The 24,022-nt window shown below is 45.7% G+C and overlaps 1 protein-coding gene across 1 annotated transcript in view; it reads right to left on the bottom strand.

The window, feature by feature from the left end:
• The window catches only part of LOC137097899 (extracellular serine/threonine protein kinase FAM20C-like), a 143,451-nt gene that overhangs the window by 21,984 nt on the left and 97,445 nt on the right, over positions 1-24,022 (bottom strand). Inside the window, exons 4-5 of the mRNA XM_067473297.1 lie at positions 4,271-4,363; positions 1,620-1,735 (exon numbers count right to left, since the gene is read on the bottom strand). Of these exons, the coding sequence (XP_067329398.1) occupies positions 1,620-1,735; positions 4,271-4,363 (209 nt within the window). The remainder of the gene's footprint in view (positions 1-1,619; positions 1,736-4,270; positions 4,364-24,022) is intronic.

Below are 24,022 nucleotides of genomic sequence, written 5' to 3'. Positions count from 1 at the left end.
CCTCCACCTTCATTACTTAGGTTTGGATGGGAATATTTTAATAAATCAAATGCAGAAAGAATCTTTAGAATGGGCTCTTTAACTCCCACTATTCACTTTTCCACATAATTATCAGACAATTGGATACATTTCTGCCAACAATGGACAAGTTTTCTGAAGCCGTCACAGAAGAAGTCAGCTGCATTAAGATCACTACTGACTGAAAGGTCATGAGTTCAAAGCCAGCCTGGGCCAAAGTGAGCTTCCGACTATTGTGTGTAGCTTGCTGTTGACCTTTGCAACCCAAGAGACAGTTGCATCTGTCAAGTAGGAAATTTAGGCACCGCTAATTTACGACGCCATAAAATCTCTAGCAAGAAAGCAAAAAAAGAACGAGTAAGTACTCCATCAGTGTCACAAATGGACAGTGAAGCGACAGCTCCTCTGGTGGCCAGAATACCCTCATGAAAGCTGGAAAGTTAAATAGCTTCTGTGTATCTGTCTATATATATTGTATCTATGGCATTGAATGTTCTGTTGACGCTGTTTGCAATTTATAATGTAGATTTCAAAGTATGTATGTATGTTTAAAATGCAGTAGCTATGTGCCGAATGTAATGTATTCCTGTGTGGAAAGAGTTAACTGAACCATGGAGGGAACAGCATTCCTAGAGAGGTCATAAATCAAGTGTATAGAACAAATGGAAGCAGTGTCATGCATCGTATGTCATACGTTACTCTGGAATGCAAGAGGTGTGGACTAGTACTGATAACAGTTGGTGTGTTCGCAATGTTACGATTGGACTGTAAAGAAGCAAGTTTACAATGTGCTGAGTGTTAAGCAGCTTCTAATGTATATAGCTGTAAAATAAAGTAGTTTCTAGCCAAAGGTTGATCTGTTCCTGCCTTTGATTGATCTGTTCCTGCCTTGCAGTGCTGTCGATGTCAGACATGTTTGCCATGTATATGTGCATTGTAATCTGCCCCCTCTGTCCCCTGTGGGGTGAGAAGGGCGGAATATAAATACTGTAAATAAATAAAGAGATAAATAAATAAATAAAATCCCAACTGCTCTCTCACTAATTTAAGGACTTCCAAACGTGAACACATGCCTTTGATCTTAGAATCATAGAATCACAAAATCCTAGAGTTGGAAGAGACCTCATTATTTATTTATTTATTTCACAGTTTTGTATACCGAGCTTCTCAACCTCGTTGAGGGACTCAGCCTGGTTTACAGCCATATGGGCCATCCAGTCCAACCCCCTGCCAAGAAGCAGTAATATTGCATTCAAATCACCCCTGACAGATGGCCATCCAGCCTCTTGAGAGGCTTGCTTCTGCCTCTCCTTCTCACAGATTTTTTCTGATGTCCTGCACCTAAATTTCTGCTTCGTCAGAAGCAGCTTGGTATCTTTGTCTAAGCCAGCGACTCCCTCGAATGAGCTAATGTCCAAAACAGTTTCACGTTCACACTCTGTCTCAGCAACAGCATCTTGCTCCAAAACTCCTCCGTTCCCTCAGCAACAGAACCATCTTGCTCCAAAGCCCTCTTTGTTTGCTTCCTTACAGAACCATCAGGCCCTGAACCCCCAAATCCCTCATCCTCATCTGGCTGAACCACAACAGTAAGGGCGTACCTGGGGAGATGAAAAACGTCCGCCATAATTTCTTGTCACGAGTAACATCCCTGATTTCTCTGGTCATGTTAACCAATCTTCCCGCAACAGGTGGCACTCGGCGAAAGTCCAGGATTCTAGAAAGAAAAAAGAAAGAAAGATGCCATGGAAATCCTATGGACCTTAAACATCTGCTCGGGAGAACTGGGACATCTATGGAGACAAATAAGGTTTGCAGAAGCAGGCAATTTGGTCTCAGTCCTGAATGCGGCCAGGCGAAATAAGGGACGGGCATGCCCCTTATGTTATGAACAACTTTTCAATAACGTTAAAGCATAGGTTCTGTTTATTGCAATTTTCCAGGAAGAGAAAAGGTATCAGAACTCTTACAGAACAATGTTTAGACAAAGAACGACATTGCACATACAGACATGCAGATTCTATGCAACTGGATTCACAACCTTCAGTTATCTTGGCTAACAAAGAAAGGGGAATTACATTTTCACTCAGCATTAACTTTCACAGATAGAAACATTCATCCACCACCATGCATCCATCACCATTTCACCCTTCTTCTGCAGTGAAGAACATCTCTTAGGCCGGGCTTGCTTCCTTGCAAATTTGCCAAGCTAACGCATAGTTCCAAAACTTCTATAACAGTGTTTCTCAAACTGGGGGTTGGGACCCCTCTGGGGGTTGTGAGGGAGTGTCAGAGGGGTCACAAAAGACCATCAGAAAACATAGTATTCTCTGTTGGTCATGGGGGTTCTGTGTGGGAAGTTTGGCCCAATTCCATCCTTGGTGGAGAATAGAATACTCTGATTGTAGGTGAACTATAAATCCCAACAGCTACAACTCCCAAATGCCAAAGTCTATATTCCCCAAACTCCACCAGTATACACATTTGGACATATTGAGTATTTGTGCCAAGTTTGGTCCAGATCCATCATTGTTTGAGTCCACAGTGCTCTCTAGATGTAGGTGAACTACAACTCCAAAACTCAAGGCCAATGCCCAGCAAACCCTTCCCATATTTTCTGTTGGTCATGGGACGTCTGTGTTCCAAATTTGGTTCAGTTCCATTGTTGGTGGATTTCTTTGATTGGAGGTGAACTATAAATCCCAGCAACTACAACTCCCAAATGACAAAATCAATCCTCTCCACAATCCCACCAGTATTCAAATTGGGTTGTATTATTGGTCCAGTGAATGCAAACATACCCTGCATATCGGATGTTTACATTACGATTCATAATAGGAGCACAATTACAGTTGTGAAGTAGCAACGAAAATAATCATAGAATCATAGAATCAAAGAGTTGGAAGAGACCTCATGGGCCATTCAGTCCAACCCCCTGCCAAGAAGCAGGAATATTGCATTCAAATCACCCCTGACAGATGGCCATCCAGCCTCTGCTTAAAAGCTTCCAAAGAAGGAGCCTCCACCACACTCCGGGGCAGAGAGTTCCACTGCTGAACGGCTCTCACAGTCAGGAAGTTCTTCCTAATGTTCAGATAATGTTATGGTTGGGGGTCACCACAACATAAGGAACAGTATTAAGGGGTCGTGGTTGAGAAACACTGTTCTATAACGTCAAAATGCATCCTCTTTTCCTGAGAACATGACTCCAAAATTCACTCCTTCCTCTTCCCTTGAGAAAAGAAGGCAAATGACCAAACAGCATTCCATTGCAGATCTGAGACTCCCAAGTTACACTCTCTCTCTCCTTTCCAATGGAATACAACACCTCCTCTGTCTGTCACACTTTTTGGAATGTTAGAAGGTCTGTTATATAGCAATATTTCACTGATGTTGTCCCAAAGTTGTAAATTACTGATCGATGTCTTCCATCCTGAAACAGCCTGGCTCCATCTCAGTTTCCCGACAGATGTTGACTCTTCTTGATTGGTGTTAGTAAGCACAAGGCTTGTGTTGACTTCCTTCTTAATGTAATGAATCCTATAAACATTTCCTTAACTTAAAAGAGCCATTGTCACTGAGAAAAAGATACAAACTAGTTGGTTTCCCCCCAAAGTTAATCATGTCAGCTCAATGAAGTTAATCATTGTGACAGTTCTCATCAATGTCAGCAGTTCAGCAACTTTTAATTACAGTTCAGCAAGCGGGCTTCAATATTTAGGATGGCATCTCCAGAATTATTAGCTCTCATTTATTCACCTTTCCAACAATTCCATTCATTGTATTGTCGAAGGCTTTCATGGTTGGAATCACTGGGTTGTTGTAGGTTTTTTTGGGCTATATGGCCATGCTCCATAGGCATTCCCTCCTGACATTTCGCCTGCATCTATGGTAAGGATCCTCAGAGGTAGTCAGCCATATGGCCATGTTCTAGAGGCATTCTCTCCTGACGTTTCACCTGCATCTATGGCAAGGATCCTCAGAGGTAGTCAGCCATATGGCCATGTTCTAGAGGCATTCTCTCCTGACGTTTCGCCTGCATCTATGGCAAGCATCCTCAGAGGTAGTGAGGTGACTACCACACTATCTCTGAGGATGCTTGCCATAGATGCAGGCGAAACGTCAGGAGAGAATGCCTCTAGAACATGGCCATATAACCCAAAAAAACTTACAACAACCCAATTCCATTAATACGCACACATACCAAATCCACATTTATCAAATCTGCACATCATATTTTTGTGACACTAACCTGTCCAGGTGAAACGCTGCGATTTCAGCATTATGTCTTTCATAGTCGGAGAAATAAAAAAAGTCTGGCGGAGTTTCCTGTTCTCTCGTTTGTCTGTAAGAAAGAGAAGAGGGAAAAGCTTACTTTGTTTCTTTGAATTGCTCTCCAGAAAAACCATCAAGTGCCTACAGCTGTCCACATCTGTCTCAATGCATGCTGTTTATACCAGGAGGTGGGGACATTTATTCTCCAGCTGTTTTGGTTTACTGGATTCTTTACCACAGCCCATGCTTGGTGGAATTGACGTTACAAACATCTCTAGGGAGAAAGGTTCTCCATCTCTAACTTACATCAATGACAAGCTAGGTCAGACATGGGCACACTTGGGCCCTCCAGGTATTTTGGATTTCAATCCCCACAATTCCTTCAGAACTTGGTCAACATTTTTCAGTATGTAGATGACATACCCATAGCACAGGCATGGGCCAAGTTGGTCTTTCAAGGTGTTTTGGACTTCAACTCCCACAATTCCTTCAGAACTTGGTCAACATCTTTCAGTACATGGATGACATACCCATAGCACAGGCATGGGTCAACTTGGGCTGTCCAAGTGTTTTGGACTTCAACTCCCACCATTCCTTCAGAACTTGGTCAACATCCTTCAGTATGTAGATTACATACCCATAGCACAGGCATGGGCCAAGGTGTTTTGGTTGAAGTCCAAAACACCTTCCCTCCAGGTGTTTTGGACTTCAACCCCCACAATTCCTAACAGCCTCAGGCCCCTTCCTTTTCTCTTTCCTTTCTGCTTAAATGGCTGAGGATTATTTCCACTCCAGTGGGAAGCTTCTGAGCAGGAAACAGTGGGGATGTTTCCATTTGTGGGGTGCCACAATCATAATTGTGAATACACAACCCTAACAAGGTCACAAGGCTAACGTAATTGCCTAACTAGATGCCAGCCGCTGGTTTCTAAGCCGAAAAGGGGAGACAGCGACTGATGTAACAAGATCCATTTCATCTTTCTAAACAGCTCATTAAGAGCAGTCAGAGAGACTGGCGCGTTATTGAATGATTATTAAGTGCAATTATAACATTTCCCAAAGTCTTCCCATTTCAACTTTGGCAACTGCGCGGCTTCAGCGTGACGTGTCATTTTCCTTTGAACAACACTCAAGATGTCTCTATTTCCGAAGAGACAAAAGAGCGATCACCTGCCAGGCTCCCCAGAAGATCCAAAAGGTCAAGTGTGCAAAGCTACAAAAGAATCCGTCAGTTCTGCCTTCCACTCAAACAAGGGCAGGAGGGGAAAACGTGTCAATTGAACAGTCAAGATGCTCCGTCGAAGAAGGAAATCTCGGCAGCTATAGACACTGAGAGATCCTTCTTATGCTTGGCACAATAAGACCAAAGCTAGGACGGAGGAAAATCTTTGCCATTTTTTTTCCTCATCATCGCAAGACAATTGTGCACTTTTCAAAGAATGTTTGGGGTTTGAGACATATTTTTTCCCTGTGTAAAACACTATTCTCTGTGCAGGAAACCTGTTTTTGACATAGATGTGTCATAGGCTTGGGTGGTTTCGTTCGTTAATTTCGTAATTCGTTATTAATTCGTATTCAAATTAGCTTACGATCCAATATTGAGCCATGCAGGAATAGTGTGAGGAGTAAATTAGATTCGAAACAATTTTTTCAATTTATTTCGTAATTTATTTGTCATGTCAGTCTAACAGAACAAAGCAAACAAACAGAAAATTCGTAATTATTTTGCAATTATTTTGTAATTGTTTCGTAATTATTTTGTAATTATTTCGTAATTATTTTGTAATTATTTCGTAATTATTTTGTAATTATTTCGTAATTATTTTGTAATTATTTCTTAATATTTCCGTATGTCTGGTGCAAGTTTTATAGTTGTTGTTTGTTTTATCAGTGATAAAAAATATAATTATCACACCAACAGTCAACAACAGAGGGAGAGGGACGCTTCAGAAGTTCCTCCTGTCCCATTTGGAGGTTTTTTTTTAGCGTATTGCGCAATCACGTCCGCCATTAACGAATCGATTCATAATTATACGAAATTTCGTATATTTCGAAATTTTTAAAAGGAAAATTTCGGAATTATTAAAAAAAACGAAATGCAAGGGCCCCCTAAAAACAAAACGAGTTTAGAACCAAATTTTTCCGTGGTTACCCAAGCCTAGTGTGTCGTTTTGTTGTTTTCTGAGCAAACAAAATTTGCAATTTGGACTGGCAGCCAGTGGTATGCTCCCTGTATGACGCCCCGGTTAGTAATCTAGCTACCACCCGTTGGATTAGCTGAAGTTTCTGAACCGTCTTCAAAGGCAGCCCCACATAGAGTTCATTGCAGTAATCTATTTGGGATGTAACCAGAGCGTGAACCACCGTGTCCAGATCAGACTTTCCAAGGTATGGGCACGAGTTTTAATTTTGCCCTGTAAACCACCTTGAATCATAGAATCATAGAATCAAAAGTTGGAAGAGACCTCCTGGGCCATCATCCAGTCCAACCCCATTCTGCCAAGAAGCAGGAATATTGCATTCAAATCACCCCTGACAGATGGCCATCCAGCCTCTGCTTAAAAGCTTCCAAAGAAGGAGCCTCCACCACACCTGCAAGCTGAGAAAGATGGTATACAAATGCAGTAAATAAACAAATAATTAAATATACCGCAGCCACCACAAGACATAAGGGATGATGGGAGCTGCAGTCCAGCAATATCTATACGACCACGTGTTTCTCCTTCTTGGCCTAAGATAGCCCCGGAGCAATCCAATTCCCATCACTACTTGCAGATGAGATAATAGTTAGTGAAACATGTCTAGACATTGGAGCAAGTTGCCAAAACACTGAGTCAAGGCTTGATTCAGAATGGCTTCGGCAACGAAAAGAAGGCTTGCAGTTTTATAACACTGAACACAAAACGAGCCAAAGTTATAAAACGGCAGGATTTCTTTTGGTGAGTTGGATTAATTATTGTTCTTTTATGGGTTTTCCCTGGTTGTACTGGTCCATTTAGTTTTCTTGGCAAGAATACGGGAGTGTTCTTGTGGGTTTTTTCGGGCTATATGGCCATGTTCTAGAGGCATTTCTCCTGACGTTTCGCCTGCATCTATGGCAAGCATCCTCAGAGGGAGTGAGGTCTGTTGGAGCTGGGAAAAAAGGGGTTTACATATCTGTGGAATGACCAGGGTGAGACAAAGGGCTTTTGTAAGTTCGGCTGGGTGTGAATCTTCCAACTGACCACCTTCATTAGCATACAATGGGCTGACTGTGCCTGGAGCAAACTCTTCTTGAAAGGTGATTAGATGTCCCTGCCTGTTTCCTCTCTGCTGTTTTGCTGTTGCAATTTTAGAATTTTTTAATACTGGTAGCCAGATTTTGTTCATTTTCATGGTCTCTTCCTTTCTGTTGAAATTGTCCACATGTTTGTGGATTTCAGTGGCTTCTCTGTGGAGTCTGACATGGTGGTTGTTTGGTGTGGTCCAGCACTTCTGTGTTCTCAAATAATCTGCAGGTTCGTTCCTCAGGTGCTCTGCTATGGCTGACTTCTCTGGTTGAAGTAGTCTGCAGTGCCTTTCATGTTCCTTGATGCGTGTTTGGTCAATGCTGCTGTGTTTGGTGGTCCCTATGTAGACTTGTCCACAGCTGCATGGTACACAATGGTAGACTCCTGCAGAGGTGAGAGGATCCCTCTTGTCCTTTGCTGAACGGAGCATTGGTTGGATTTTCTTGGTGGGTCTGGAGATAGTTTGTCTGTTGTGTTTCCTCCTCAGCTTCCCAATGTAGTCAGTGGTTCCCTTGATGTATGCCAAGAACGCTTTTCCTCTGGGTGGATCTTCATCTTGACTCTTGTGGCTTCTTCTTGGTTGTCTTGCAGCTCTTCCGATGTCTGAGGAGGAGTCTCCCTTGGCCTGGAGAGCCCAGTTGAGGTGGTTCAGTTCCTCTTGGAGGAGGTGGGGTTCGCAGATTCCTTTTGCGCGGTCTGCCAAGGCTTTAATGGTGCTTCTTTCTTGACTTGGGTGATGGTTGGAGTTTCTATGTAGATATCTATCTCTGTGTGTGGGTTTTCTGTCAACGGTGTGACCCAATTGTTGATCTGGTTTGCGGATGACTAGGACATCTAGGAAAGGCAGTCTTCCTTCCTTTTCCTTTTTCATAGTGAACTGGATGTTTGGGTGGATGCTGTTAAGATGGTCCAGGAACCTGTTGAGTTCTTCTTCTCCATGGCTCCAAATGATGAAGGTGTCATCCACATGTCTGAACCATATGTTTGGGTGGATGCTGTTAAGATGGTCCAGGAACCTGTTGAGTTCTTCTTCTCCATGGCTCCAAATGGTGAAGGTGTCATCCACATATCTGAACCATATGTTTGGGTGGATGCTGTTGAGATGGTCCAGGAACCTGTTGAGTTCTTCTTCTCCATGGCTCCAAATGGTGAAGGTGTCATCCACATCTCTGAACCATATGTTTGGGTGGATGCTGTTGAGATGGTCCAGGAACCTGTTGAGTTCTTCTTCTCCATGGCTCCATATGGTGAAGGTGTCATCCACAGATCTGAACCATATGTTTGGGTGGATGCTGTTGAGATGGTCCAGGAACCTGTTGAGTTCTTCTTCTCCATGGCTCCAAATGGTGAAGGTGTCATCCACATCTCTGAACCATATGTTTGGGTGGATGCTGTTGAGATGGTCCAGGAACCTGTTGAGTTCTTCTTCTCCATGGCTCCAAATGGTGAAGGTGTCATCCACAGATCTGAACCATATGTTTGGGTGGATGCTGTTAAGATGGTCCAGGAACCTGTTGAGTTCTTCTTCTCCATGGCTACAAATGGTGAAGGTGTCATCCACATCTCTGAACCATATGTTTGGGTGGATGCTGTTGAGATGGTCCAGGAACCTGTTGAGTTCTTCTTCTCCGTGGCTCCAAATGGTGAAGGTGTCATCCACATCTCTGAACCATATGTTTGGGTGGATGCTGTTAAGATGGTCCAGGAACCTGTTGAGTTCTTCTTCTCCATGGCTACAAATGGTGAAGGTGTCATCCACATCTCTGAACCATATGTTTGGGTGGATGCTGTTGAGATGGTCCAGGAACCTGTTGAGTTCTTCTTCCCCATGGCTCCAAATGGTGAAGGTGTCATCCACATCTCTGAACCATATGTTTGGGTGGATGCTGTTGAGATGGTCCAGGAACCTGTTGAGTTCTTCTTCTCCATGGCTCCAAATGGTGAAGGTGTCATCCACATCTCTGAACCATATGTTTGGGTGGATGCTGTTAAGATGGTCCAGGAATCTGTTGAGTTCTTCTCCTCCATGGCTCCAAATACTGGGGTGGTTTGCCATTGACTTCCCCAGGGATCGCACTTGGTCCGACCTCTCTGCCACGACCGTCCCGTCTTGGGTGGACCTTCACGGTTTCGCTCGTGTCATCATGGAGGTGCTCAAGCTCCAGCGCCACGACAAGGCGGTGATCCTTTGCTGGATTGACCTTGACGGAGCTGGGGGTGGTGACGGCTGACAGGGAGCTCTGGCGTGGGCTGGTCCATGAGGTCACGAAGAGTCGGAAACGACTGAACGAATGAACAACAACACGGGTTTTCATTTTTGAAACAATCTCCTGACAAAAGATATTGCTTAAGTATGACTAGACTCAGTATTACCAAATACTTAAAAAAAACCCTCATTAGGCTAATTAGCTAATCCACCGAGAGTCCCATAATCTCTGCCATATCCTGGAGATTTCCAGAATACATTATTTTAAACAGTATCACTCATCATCATTTTATGAGTTGTCTTCATAGACCTGTCAGCAGCTTATTATACCGTAAACTACCGCCTCCTCCTGAAAAAAATTGTATAATATCCCAAAGGACGACCACCTCACCCGCCTCATAGGAAATCTGCTACAAAACAGGAGCTTTTTTGTTGAGTCTCAGGGCCAGAGAAGCAGATGGCAGAAACAGAAGAACGGCCTGCCTCAGGGGAGCGTGCTTGCCCCATCCATGTTCAACATCTACACAAATGACCAGCCACTACCAGAAGGGACAGAGAGTTTCATCTATGCTGACGATCATGCCATCACCGCCCAAGTAGGGAGCTTTGAAATGGTTGAACAGAAGCTCTCCGAAGCTTGAGGTGCTCTTACTACCTATTACAGGGAAAACCAGCTGATTTCTCTATGCTGACAATCATGTCATCTATGCTGATGATCATGCCATCACCACCCCAGTAGGGAGCTTTGAAACGGTTTCATCTATGCTGACAATCATGCCATCACCACCCAAGCAGGGAGCTTTGAAATGGTTGAACAGAAGTTCTCCAAAGCTTTAGGTGTGCTTACTGCCTATTACAGGGAAAACCAACTAATTCCTCTATGCTGACAATCATGCCATCTATGCTAACAACGTTTTTCGGAATGTTAGGAGAGTGGGAGCCGATCTAATATCTCTGGGGAGAGCATTCCATAGCCGAGGGGCCACCACTGAAAAGGCCCTGTCTCTTGTCCCTGCCAACCGAACCTGTGAAGAAGGTGGGACAGTGAGCAGGGCCTCTCCAGAAGATCTTAAATTCCTGGATGGTTCATAAGGAGAGATACGTTCGGACTGATAAGCAGGGCCAGAACCATTTAGGGCTTTATAGGCTAAAGCCAGCACTTTAAATTTGCAGCCCGAAAGACAGTAGCACCTGTCAAGTAGGAAATTTAGGTATTGCTTATACGGGGAGGCTAATTTAACTAATTTACGATGCCATAAAACTCTCTAGCAGCGTGCAAAAGAATGAAGAAGTACTTCTAGGTTCTTGTGGGTTTTTTCGGGCTATAGAGCCATGTTCTAGAGGCATTTCTCCTGATGTTTCACCTGCATCTATGGCAAGCATCCCCAGAGGTAGTGAGGTCTGTTGGAAATAGGAAAATGGGTTTATATATCTGTGGAATGACTGGGGTGGGGCAAAGAGCTCTTCCCTGCTGGAGCTAGGTGTGAATGTTACAGCTGATCACCTTTATTAGCATTTGAAGGCCTGCCTCAGCCTGGGAAAATCTGTTGCTGGGAGTTGTTAATCTGTGCCTGGAGACAGCAACCAAAAAGCCCACGATATGGTTCAGATATGTGGATGACACCTTCACCATTTGGAGCCATGGAGAAGAAGAACTCAACAGGTTCCTGGACCATCTCAACAGCATCCACCCAAACATATGGTTCAGAGATGTGGATGACACCTTCACCATTTGGAGCCATGGAGAAGAAGAACTCAACAGGTTCCTGGACCATCTCAACAGCATCCACCCAAACATATGGTTCAGAGATGTGGATGACACCTTCACCATTTGGAGCCATGGAGAAGAAGAACTCAACAGGTTCCTGGACCATCTCAACAGCATCCACCCAAACATATGGTTCAGAGATGTGGATGACACCTTCACCATTTGGAGCCATGGAGAAGAAGAACTCAACAGGTTCCTGGACCATCTCAACAGCATCCACCCAAACATATGGTTCAGAGATGTGGATGACACCTTCACCATTTGGAGCCATGGAGAAGAAGAACTCAACAGGTTCCTGGACCATCTCAACAGCATCCACCCAAACATATGGTTCAGAGATGTGGATGACACCTTCACCATTTGGAGCCATGGAGAAGAAGAACTCAACAGGTTCCTGGACCATCTCAACAGCATCCACCCAAACATATAGTTCAGATCTGTGGATGACACCTTCACCATTTGGAGCCATGGAGAAGAAGAACTCAACAGGTTCCTGGACCATCTCAACAGCATCCACCCAAACATCCAGTTCACTATGGAAGAAGAAAAGGAAGGGAGACTGCCTTTTCTAGATGTCCTAGTCATCCGCAAACCAGATCAACAATTGGGTCACACCGTCTACAGAAAACCCACACACACTGATAGATATTATCTACATCAAAACTCCAACCATCACCCAAGTCAAAAAAGAAGCCCCATTAAAGCCTTGGCAGACCGTGCAAAAAGAATCTGCGAAGCCCACCTCCTCCAAGATGGACTGAACCACCTCAACTGGGCTCTCCAGGCCAAGGGAGACTCCACCTCAGACATCAGAAGAGCTGCAAGACCACCGAGAAGAAGCCACGAGAGTCAAGATGAAGATCCACCCAGAGGAAAGGGGTTCTTGGCATACATCAAGGGAACCACTGACCGCAGAGGGAAGCTGATGAGGAAACACAACATACAAACTATCTCCAGACCCACCAAGAAAATCCAACCAATGCTCCGTTCAGCAAAGGACAAGAGGGATCCTCTCACCTCTGCAGGAGTCTACCGTGTACCATGCAGCTGTGGACAAGTCTACATAGGGACCACCAAACGCAGCATTGCCCAGACACGCATCAAGGAACATGAAAGGCACTGCAGACTCCTTCAACCAGAGAAGTCAGCCATAGCAGAGCACCTGATGAACCAGCCTGGACACAGCAGATTATTTGAGAACACAGAAATGCTGGACCACACCAACAACCACCATGTCAGGCTACACAGAGAAGCCACTGAAATCCACAAGCATGTGGACAATGTCAACAGAAAGGAAGAGACCATGAAAATGAACAAAATCTGGCTACCAGCATTAAAAAACTCTAAAATTATAACAGCTAAACAACAGAGAGGAAAAAACCAGGCACAGATTAACACCTCCCAGCAACAGATTTTCCCAGGCTCAGGCAGGCCTTCAAATGCTAATAAAGGTGATCAGCTAAACATTCACACCTAAGTGCAGCAGACAAGAGTCCTTTGCCCCACCCCAGCCATTCCACAGATATATAAACCCATATTCCTACTTCCAACAGACCTCACTACCTCTGAGGATGCTTGCCATAGATGCAGGCAAAACGTCAGGAGAAATGCCTCTAGAACATGGCTCTATAGCCCGAAAAAACCCACAAGAACCTAGTGATTCCAGCCATGAAAGCCTTCGACAAGAAGTACTTCATCTGTGTCACAAGTGGACGGTGATGCAACAGCTCCCCCGGTGGCCAGAATTCAAAAAAGCATACCCTCATGAAGCTGGAATGTTAAATAGCCTCTGTGTGTCTGTCTATATATGTTGTGTGTCTATGGCATTGAATGTTTGCCATGTATATGCGCATTGTTCCCTGTGGGTGAGTAGGGCGGAATATAAATACTGTAAATAATAATAATAATAATAATAATAATAATAATAATAATAATAATTAGACAAGGAAAATCTTGACCCGAAAACAAGTGCAATCACTGGAGTAGAGCTATGTCTATGGAAAACAGCAATTGTTCCCTGCTTCTGCCCGCATGACATATGGGGCAGTCATCACATCCCGGCAGGAACAATATATTCTCTGAAATTTCACATTTCTATTAACTCCCGACCGTTCCAGGCCAACGGGATAGATGGCTATTAGCAATTTCAGCCATAACTGCATCTCAGTCACACACTGTTCTCTGTCTAGGATTGCTGGATCGCTCTATATAATTGCCACAGAGCTATTGGGGTAAACCAGGCATGCGCAAACTTCAGACATCCAGGTGTTTTGGACTGCAACAAAGTTCAACAGTGACAAATGCAAGATACTCCACTTTGGCAGAAAAAATGAAATGCAAAGATACAGAATGGGGGACAATGCCTGGCTCGAGAGCAGTACGTGTGGAAAAGATCTTGGAGTCCTCGTGGACAGGAAGTTGAACATGAGCCAACAATGTGATGTGGCAGCAAAAAAAGCCAATGGGATTTTGGCCTGCATCAAGAGGAGCTTAGTGTCTAGATCTAGGGAAGTAATGCTACCCCTCTATTCTGCTTTGGTTAGACCACATCTGGAATATTGTGTCCAGTTCTGGGCACCACAATTCAAGAGAGATATTGACAAGCTGGAATGCGTGCAGAGGAGGACGACTCAAATGATCAAGGGTCTGGAGAACAAGCCCTATGAGGAGCGGCTTAAGGAGCTGGGCATGTTTAGCCTGAAGAAGAGAAGGCTGAGAGGAGACATGATAGCCATGTATAAATATGTGAGAGGAAGCCACAGGGAGGAGGAGGGAGCAAGCTTGTTTTCTGCTTCCTTGGAGACTAGGACGCAGTGGAACAATGGCTTCAAACTACAAGAGAGGAGATTCCATCTGAACATGAGGAAGAACTTCCTGACTGTGAGAGCCGTTCAGCAGTGGAACTCTCTGCCCCGGTGTGTGGTGGAGGCTCCTTCTTTGGAAGCTTTTAAACAGAGGCTGGATGGCCATCTGTCAGGGGTGATTTGAATGCAATATTCCTGCTTCTTGGCAGAATGGGGTTGGACTGGATGGCCCAGGAGGTCTCTTCCAACTCTTTGATTCTATGATTCTATGATTCTATGATTCTATGCTTAGTGTAATTCGAAATCACAAAATATTGAGTTATATTCTGAAGACTGAAGCTTCATCTCATTGTCATATAATACAGTTTGAAAATGCATTATAGGGTCAGTGTAAACTCATATAATGCAGTTTAACATATTCAAGTCAACTCTAACATTGTTGTTATTGTTGTTGCCATTTCTGACTTGTAGTGACTCTAACACAACCATCTTATGGGATTTTCTGCGGCTGAGAGTGTGTGACTCCTTCAAGATCACCACTGGATTTCCATAGCCAAGCAGGGAATCAAATCCTGGTCTCTAGAGTCATAATCCAATCCCACAATTCTGGGAAGTCAATCCATGCCTGGTGTAGACTTAGCTGAGGGTATACTTACTTTGCAGAATTAGTGCAGTTTGATGCCACTTTCACTCCAAGGACTTAATCCAGGAACTGGATTAAGGGGTCGCGGCATTAGGAAGGTTGAGAACCACTGTTGTAGAGCCATGGTTGGTTCAATCTTTTGGTGCAGAACCATGTGGACACAGAGGGCAGGTGGTATCCTCTGTGCACATTCAGACCACGCTCCATCTCATTGGTGCTTAGATTTCTTTGCACAGATTCCAAACCACTGATGCGCTAAACTCCACTTGGTAACAAGTTACTCAGTAGACTATGAAATGGACAAGAGCGTGTCATAAATAGAGTGCTAGCACTTACACAATCGCATTACTTTGTCGGCTGCCTCCCTTTGGAGAGCGTTGCGTTCATTTGCCTTCATGATGCTCAGAACGGCACCTGCGCGGAGGCTTTCATCCTAGGACGGTTCATTGAAATGGCACTGATAATAAAGGGAAGCCTGCCGAGAGAATCAACTCAATGCGGGGCGAGCCACAGCCGGCCCTTAACTTCGATTTAGCAATGAGTTCGCAGCTCTGGTTGGAGCCATCTGTCCCTCAACACACACGAAAAAAGATGAAGTGAAGGAGAAAATGTGGCTGAAGGAGAGAAAGAGATCCACCACTGGCTTCCTCTTAAATGTCAGAAGCAATCATCAAGGTCAAAATGCTCAGACATGAGCCAGGAATGTGATGTGGCGGCAAAAAAAGCCAATGGGATTTTGGCCTGCGTCAAGAGGAGCCTAGTGTCTAGATCTAGGGAAGTCATGCTCCCCATGCTCTATTCCGCCTTGGTTAGACCACATCTGAAATCACATTGTGTCCAGTTCTGGGCACCACAATTCAAGAGAGATATTGACTCTAAGCTGCAATGTGTCCAGAGGAGGGCGACTCAAAGGATCAAGGGTCTGGAGAACAAGCCCTATGAGGAGCGGCTTAAGGAGCTGGGCATGTTTAGCCTGAAGAAGAGAAGGCTGAGAGGAGATATGATGATAAAGGTATAAATATGTGAGAGGAAGCCACAGGGAGGAGGAGGGAGCAAGCTTGTTTTCTGCTTCCCTGGAGACTAGGACGCAATGGAAGAATGGCTCCAAACTACAAGAGAGGAGATTCCATCTGAACATGAGGAAGAACTTCCTGACTGTGAGAGCCGTTCAGCAGTGGAACTCTCTGCCCCGGAGTGTGGTGGAGGCTCCTTCTTTGGAAGCTTTTAAACAGAGTCTGGATGGCCATCTGTCGGGGGTGCTTTGAATGCAATATTCCTGCTTCTTGGCAGAATGGGGTTGGACTGGATGATGGCCCAGGAGGTCTCTTCCAACTCTTTGATTCTATGATTCTATGACTCTGGAGACAATTGAGGATGCTTGCCATAGATGCAGGCGAAACGTCAGGAGAGAATGCCTCTAGAACATGGCCATATAGCCCAAAAAACCTACAACAGCCCAATGTTATTTCTTACTCACCTCTCCTCATGGCTTAAGGTGGGTTATAGCATAATTAAAACACATAAATTAGTGCTTCTCAACCTGGGGTCAGGACCCTTGGGGGAGGGTCATGGGGGGTATCAGAGGGGTTGCCAAAAACCTCCAGGAAACACAGTATTTTCTGCTGGTCATGGGAGTTCTGTGTGCCAAGTTTGGTCCAATTCCATTGTTGGTGGAGTTCAGAATGCTCTTTGATTGTAGGTGAACTATAAGTCCCAGCAACTACAGCTACCAAATGTCAATGTCTGTTTTCCCCAAACTCCACCAGTGTTCACATTTCGACATATTGAGTATTCATAGAATCATAGAATCCTAGAATCAAAGAGTTGGAAGAGACCTCATGGGCCATCCAGTCCAACCCCATTCTGCCAAGAAGCAGGAATATTGCATTCAAAGCACCCCTGACAGATGGCCATCCAGCCTCTGCTTAAAAGCTTCCAAAGAAGGAGCCTCCACCACACTCCGGGGCAGAGAGTTCCACTGCTGAACGGCTCTCACAGTCAGGAAGTTCTTCCTCATGTTCAGATGGAATCTCCTCTCTTGTACTTTGAAGCCATTGTTCCACGTCCTAGTCTCCAAGGAAGCAGAAAACAAGCTTGCTCCCTCCTCCTCCCTGTGGCTTCGTCTCACATATTTATACATGGCTATCATATCTCCTCTCAGCCTTCTCTTCTTCAGGTAAACATGCCCAGCTCCTTAAGCCGCTCCTCATAGGGCTTGTTTTCCAGACCCTTGATCATTTGAGTCGCCCTCCTCTGGACACATTCCAGCTTAGAGTCAATATCTCTCTTGAATTGTGGTGCCCAGAATTGGACACAATATTCCAGATGTGGTCTAACCAAAACAGAATAGAGGGGTAGCATTACTTCCCTAATCATTCCAAGTTTGGTCCAGATCCATCATTGTTTGAGTCCGCAGTGCTCTTTGGATGGAGGTGAACTACAACTCCCAAACTCAAGGTCAATGCCCACCAAACCCTTCCAGTCTACAACATCAATGCCAACTTGCTTCCCTTGGAAAGAAAACGAAGAAGCAGCACATCTCCCTCTTGCTGAAAATCCCAAAGACATCCATCCGATCATTATGCCATCCGTGATACCCGCCACGTGGCTGTGGCAGCATCATAATCCCCCCCTAGAGCGACATGTTCCTGATTCCTCCGAGGTGCCATTTCCTAATAAAAGAACACACACCCTTGAACTTGTTTTACTGCCACTATTAACATTCGTGAATGCGCGGCGAAGGTTGAGGTGCCTCTTGGCGCCACGGGGAGAAAATGTTTAATTTGTCTCAGCCTCTGCCTTGCAACAGGAGAGAGAGAAAGGCAAAAAGAGATTGGGTTTGCTTTGGAACATTATATTTTATGGCACTTCCCTGCCTTGTGATTCTTAATTCAGGGGATTCCAGGTCTTTCGCTTCAACGCTCGCGGCAACACGGGATGGAGAAAGGACCGAGGATGAAGATGAGGATGGTAGCAAAGATGATGGTGGACACAGTAATTTGCACACCAATTTCCTCACTGAATCGAGACTCAAAGAAGTAGGGAAGAGTTGGGGATCTCCTCAAGCAGGGCCATATTTCCCTCCAGGGAGTAACAGGTGATGCGGAGCATCTTCCCCCCCCCCCCCCCAAGTATTTGTAGTTCGCCAAGGGCCGGACAATGGATTCTGTTGCTTCCTGACCCAGCACACATAACTGGGTTCCTGTTTTCTCTCTGTGAATTCTCTGGCTTGTGCACTGGACCCTGGCCCCTGATCAGGGAAATGTAGTTTCCCAAAGGACACTGCTTCACAGATCGCAACCTAGAAGCCCCCCCCCCTTTGAACTCTCTTGCTTGCCCTCTCCTATTGACTTTCTGCTCCACATCCCGGACTGTTTTCAGCCACACTTTTGGACTCAAACCTCGGACCAGGCTAGCTTGGAGGGACAAGCAGCCTCAGCCTACATGCGCCTTCACCAAGGAGAATATGATTCCAACAAGAATGAAATACATTTATTATTGTTGTCTTTAATAAACTTTGCTGGGTTGGGGATGGGGATTCATTTATGGAATGTATGAAGGATATGAAGCATGATGAAAAGTATATAATGGAAATCTATCATATGAAATGTACCCTGACCCTCTCCCCCACCTTTTCTCCCTCTGAACTTTGCCCCACTAAGAAGGAATGTGACCTGAGGTTACAGTTGGGGGAAATCCAATTTCCTCAGAAAAGACCCATTCATATTAACATTTTGCATGGACCGGGGTTGATTCTTATCTCGGGGCTCGTTTTCAGAGTTCAGACAATGACCCAGAGATAAGACAGCCGAAACCCGGAAAAGAGATTGATTAACTCAACTCATGGTGTAGCTCCTTTGTGTCAGGGTCTCCCTGTTTACAGAGTTTTGAGATCCAAATGCCATCAACAGCCCCCTTTTCACATCTCTACACATCCTCAATCAAGGAACCAGGAAGCTCTTTGTTTCTTCTGTCTGCCACCCCTTGACAAACACAAAGGCTCGGAATTCAGCTGGGGGACGCCTCCGGGGCGCCCCGCCTCCCCGTGGGCTGTCAAGCTGAGTCCCGCCTCCTGGCTGCTGATTGGACCATCTTCGGAGACGCTAGGAAGGCTCCAATTGGCCCCCTGGAAGCAGCAACACTCGCCGATTGGAGGAGAGGCGGGACATGCGGCCAGGCCTCCTCCCAGCTGTTCCAGGGCCAGCCAATCAGGGCGAAGCCAGCTGAGGGAGGGCGGGCGGGAGTTTCAACTGATTTTCCTTTGTTCTGTGTATAAATATGCCTAAAAATCACTGTAAAGCTATGCTTATGGTGGAATTATCCCTGTAACGCATCCTTTTCAGCTGAATCGCAGAAAATAAACGCCTCGGTCTCTGATACCTCTTCAAGCCTCTGGTGAGATTAATTCTTAGTATTTTTGCATCTTTGGATTGGCGTTCGCTGGCTGCTCACCAAGGTCAAAGACCCCCTTGGCGGTCTTCTGGGGCCTTCCTCGCTAGGAAAACCCCCCGAAAAGAGCTCGATATCACAGGCATGGTTACTAGGGGTTGGTGTAGACAGGAGTCAGTGAAGGACAGATCATGCCATTTCCTCTCCTTCAGGTTCAAGATCACCTCCTTATCCACAGATTGCCCTTGCGCTTTGCTACTCTGCTGCTGAATACGCATGCCCAGTGTGGAACACATCTCCCCACGCTTTGGCCTGCATCGAGAGGAGCCTAGTGTCTAGATCCAGGGATCCGGTTCTGGCCCAAGTTACCTATCTGATCGCATCTCTGCCTATGAACCCACCAGAACTTTGAGATCTTCCGGGGGGGGGGGGCTATCTCTCGATCCCGCCTGCTTCACAAGTACGGCTGGCGAGGACGAGAGATAGGGCCTTCTCGGTGGTGGCCCCTCAGCTGTGGAACGCCCTTCCCACGGACATTAGATCGGCTCCATCACTAATGGTATTCCGGAAAAAATTGAAAACCTGGTTATTTGAACAGGCGTTTGAATAGACAGTGCAATGAGTGTAATGAACATAGGAATGGAACAATGGATGACGAATCTGGATCATGTTTTTAGTTATGAGACGCCAGTGGATGGTTATTGTTGTTAACTGTTCAATGTGTTTAGGATGTTAATTGTTTTTATATACCGTGTTGTTGTAGCATTGAATTTTTGCTGTTCTTGTTGTTAACCACTGTGAGTCGCCTAGGGGCTGAGAACAGCGGTATACAAATAAAGTAAGTAAGTAAGTAAATAAATAAGTCATGCTCCCCATGGTCTATTTCGCCTTGGTTAGACCACTTTACCTGGAATATTGTGTCCAATTATGGGCACCACAATTCAAGAGAGATATTGACTCTAAGCTGGAATGTGTCCAGAGGAGGGCGACTCAAATGATCAAGGGTCTGGAGAACAAGCCCTATGAGGAGCGGCTTAAGGAGCTGGGCATGTTTACCCTGAAGAAGAGAAGGCTGAGAGGAGATATGATAGTCATGTATAATAAATATGTGAGAGGAAGCCACAGGGAGGAGGAGGGAGCAAGCTTCCTTTCTGCTTCCTTGGAGACTAGGATGCAATGGAACAATGGCTTCAAACTACAAGAGAGGAGATTCCATCTGAACATGAGGAAGAACTTCCTGACTGTGAGAGCCGTTCAGCAGTGGAACTCTCTGCCCCGGAGTGTGGTGGAGGCTCCTTCTTTGGAAGCTTTGAAACAGAGGCTGGATGGCCATCTGTCAGGGGTGATTTGAATGCAATATTCCTGCTTCTTGGCAGAATGGGGTTGGACTGGATGGCACATGAGGTCTCTTCCAACTCTTTGATTCTATGATTCTATGAAATGTCCATTTCTCTTGGGAATTGACTTTCAATCAATGGGGAGTTTTCCCATGATATCAGATTAGATCTCTGAATGGAGGGAGTGAAAGATAGATTAATTAGGTATTTGGAGATGCTCCATGAGAAGTCCTTGCAGTCCAGGTGCATCCGGCATGATCTCATGGCTTCTTGGTCGGGCTTGGGTTTAAATTGGTTTCTCTCAGAGGAGACAACATTGCCGTAAGGTGTGGGTTCCTGTCTCAACTCTTTGATTCTATGCTTCTATGCAGTCATGTCTATGGCCACACAACCTTGGAGGTGTCTATGGACAACGCCGGCTCTTCGGCTTAGAAATGGAGATGAGCACCACCCTGGACTTAATGTCAGGGGAGAAAACACTGCCATATTATTTATTTATTTATTTATCGTGTCATCAGCAACCATACCATTGTGTTACAATTCTAACAGAGCAAAACAAACACACAGATTAAAAAGAAAAAGAAAAAAAAACACACACATTTTGCAAATTTGGTATTTGGTTAAATGTCCTTTGACCAGTCTCTGTCCCCTTGGAGTGCCTCGGGTGTTGCCGCAAGAAGGTCCTCCATGGTGCATCATGTGGCAGGGCTCAGGTTGCATCGCAGTAGGTGGTCAGTGGTTTGCTCTTCTCCACACTCGCATGTCGAGGATTCCACTTTGTGGCCCCATTTCTGAAGGTTGGCTCTGCATCTCGTGGTGCCAGAGCGCAGTCTGTTCAGCGCCTTCCAAGTTGCCCCATCTTCTGTGTTCCCAGGGGGGAGTCTCTCATCTGTTATCACCCATGAATTGTGGTGCTGGGTTTGAGCCTGCCACTTTTGGACTCTCGCTTGCTGGGGTGTTCCAGCGAGTATCTCTGTAGATCTAAGAAAACTATTTCTAGACTTAAGTCGTTGACGTGCTGGCTGATACCCAAACAGGGGATGAGCTGGAGATGTGTCTGCCTTGGTCCTTTCACTGTTGGCTGCCACTTCCCGGCGGATGTCAGGTGGTGCAATGCCGGCTAAGCAGTGTAATTTCTCCAGTGGTGTAGGACGCAGACACCCCTTGATAATGTGGCATGTCTCATTAAGAGCCACATCCACTGTTTTAGTGTGGTGAGATGTGTTCCACACTGGGCATGCATACTCAGCAGCAGAGTAGCATAGCACAAGGGCAGATGTCTTCACTGTGTCTGGTTGTGATCCCCAGGTTGTGCCAGTCAGCTTTTGTATGATATTATTTCTAGTGCCCACTTTTTGCTTGATGTTCAGGCAGTGCTTCTTGTAGGTCAGAGCACGGTCCAGAGTGACTCCTTCCAGGTACTTGGGTGCGCTGCAATGCTCCAGTGGGATTGCTTCCCAGGTAATAATCCTCAGAGGTCGGGATGCTTCTCTGTTCTTGAGATGAAAGGCACATGTCTGTGTTTTAGATGGATTAGGGATCAGCTGGTTTTTCCTGTAATAGGCAGTAAGAGCACCTAGAGCTTTGGAGAGCTTCTGTTCAACCATCTCAAAGCTCCCTGCTTGAGCAGTAATGGATATAATCCAGTGCAAAGCAGATACTATGGGTTGTATATTGCAGGGTGAACCCAGCCTTGGTCAGCAGTCCATTCTTTGGTCAACGGAAGCGCAGGAGAAGGGAAGAGTCCGGAGAGCAAAAAGAGAAGGTTTTATTGGGCTAATGTTTGCATTTATTGTTGGTCAACCCTGTGATTTATCGAAGGCTGTAAAATACAACACTGCTGCGGAGACGCGTGTCTGATTAACAACACCCGATGCCGTTTGGTGCCGACAACTCCACGAACACCGCTCGTTGTGTAATTTTGCGATGAGGCGGAATTGTTCTATAACTTGGATATCGTGGAGGAAGCATCTCATCATTACATCTCTATTTTTTTCCCCCCTCTCCCTCGACTGTAAATTCAGTCGCGTCTCTTTCAGGCGGTGATTAAATTCCTGCTGTGACACACCGCGTATTTTGTGAATCTTTTCCACGTCAGGGATGTATTTATCATCCTCGAAGCTCCCATTATTTCCCCCAGTTATTATGTTAGTATAACGTGCGCTATATAAATAATGTAGAACACGGTCTCCGTGGTTTCCTCTCCTTCTCCTTCTTTGCTTTTGGCACCATTTTCGACAATCTCACCACCAATTGAGATTGGTGCAATTTTCAGGCATAGATTGCCCACAAACCATAAACAAAGCAGTCCCATACAAACCCACTATATCTTCATTTTTCTTTTTTAGATACTCTAAATGGCAACAGGATCTATCTCTCATTGTAAAAGATTTCATTCAAACCCTTTCTTTTCTCTGGCACAACCTGGGGATCACAACCAGACACAGTGAAGACATCTGCCCTTGCGCTGTGCTACTCTGCTGCTGAGTACGCATGCCCGGTGTGGAACACATCTCACCACACTAAAACAGTGGGTGTGGCTCTTAATGAGACATGCCGCATTATCACAGGGTGTCTGCGCCCTACACCACTGGAGAAATTACACTGCTTAGCCGGTATTGCACCACCTGACATCCGCCGGGAAGTAGCAGCCAATAGTGAAAGGACCAAGGCAGAGACATCTCCAGCCCATCCCCTGTTTGGGTATCAGCCAGCACGTGAATGACTTAAATCTAGAAATAGTTTTCTTAGATCTACAGAGACACTTGCTGGAACACCTCAGCAAGCGAGAGTCCAAAAGTGGCCGGCTCAAACCTAGAACCTCAATCAATGAGAGACTCCCCCTTGGGCACACGGAAGACTGGGCGACTTGGAAGGCGCTGAACAGACTGTGCTCTGGCACCACGAGATGCAGAGCCAACCTCCAGAAATGGGGCCACAAAGTGGAGTCCACGACATGCGATATTGAGAAGAGCCAACCACTGGCCACCTGCTGCAATGCACCCTGAGCCCTGCCACATGCGCCATGGAGGACCTTCTGATAGTAACCTGGAATCAGGTTCCGGCCCAGTGTACGGTTCCGGCCCAGTGTATTTGTCCGAACGGATCTCCCTCTACGTCCCACCTCGAAGTTTAAGATCTTCTGGGGAGGCCCTGCTCTCGACCCCGCCAGTCTCACAAGTGGGGCTGGCGGGGACGAGGAGCAGGGCCTTCTCAGTGGCGGCCCCCCGCCTGTGGAACTCACTCCCCGGGGAGATTAGATCGGCGACTTCCCTCCTAGCATTTAGGAAAAAACTAAAGACCTGGATGTGGG

This window comes from Anolis sagrei, chromosome X (assembly GCF_037176765.1).
Source record: "Anolis sagrei isolate rAnoSag1 chromosome X, rAnoSag1.mat, whole genome shotgun sequence".
NCBI classification, from domain to species: domain Eukaryota; kingdom Metazoa; phylum Chordata; class Lepidosauria; order Squamata; family Dactyloidae; genus Anolis; species Anolis sagrei.
This window is presented reverse-complemented; position numbering and strand designations above follow the sequence as displayed.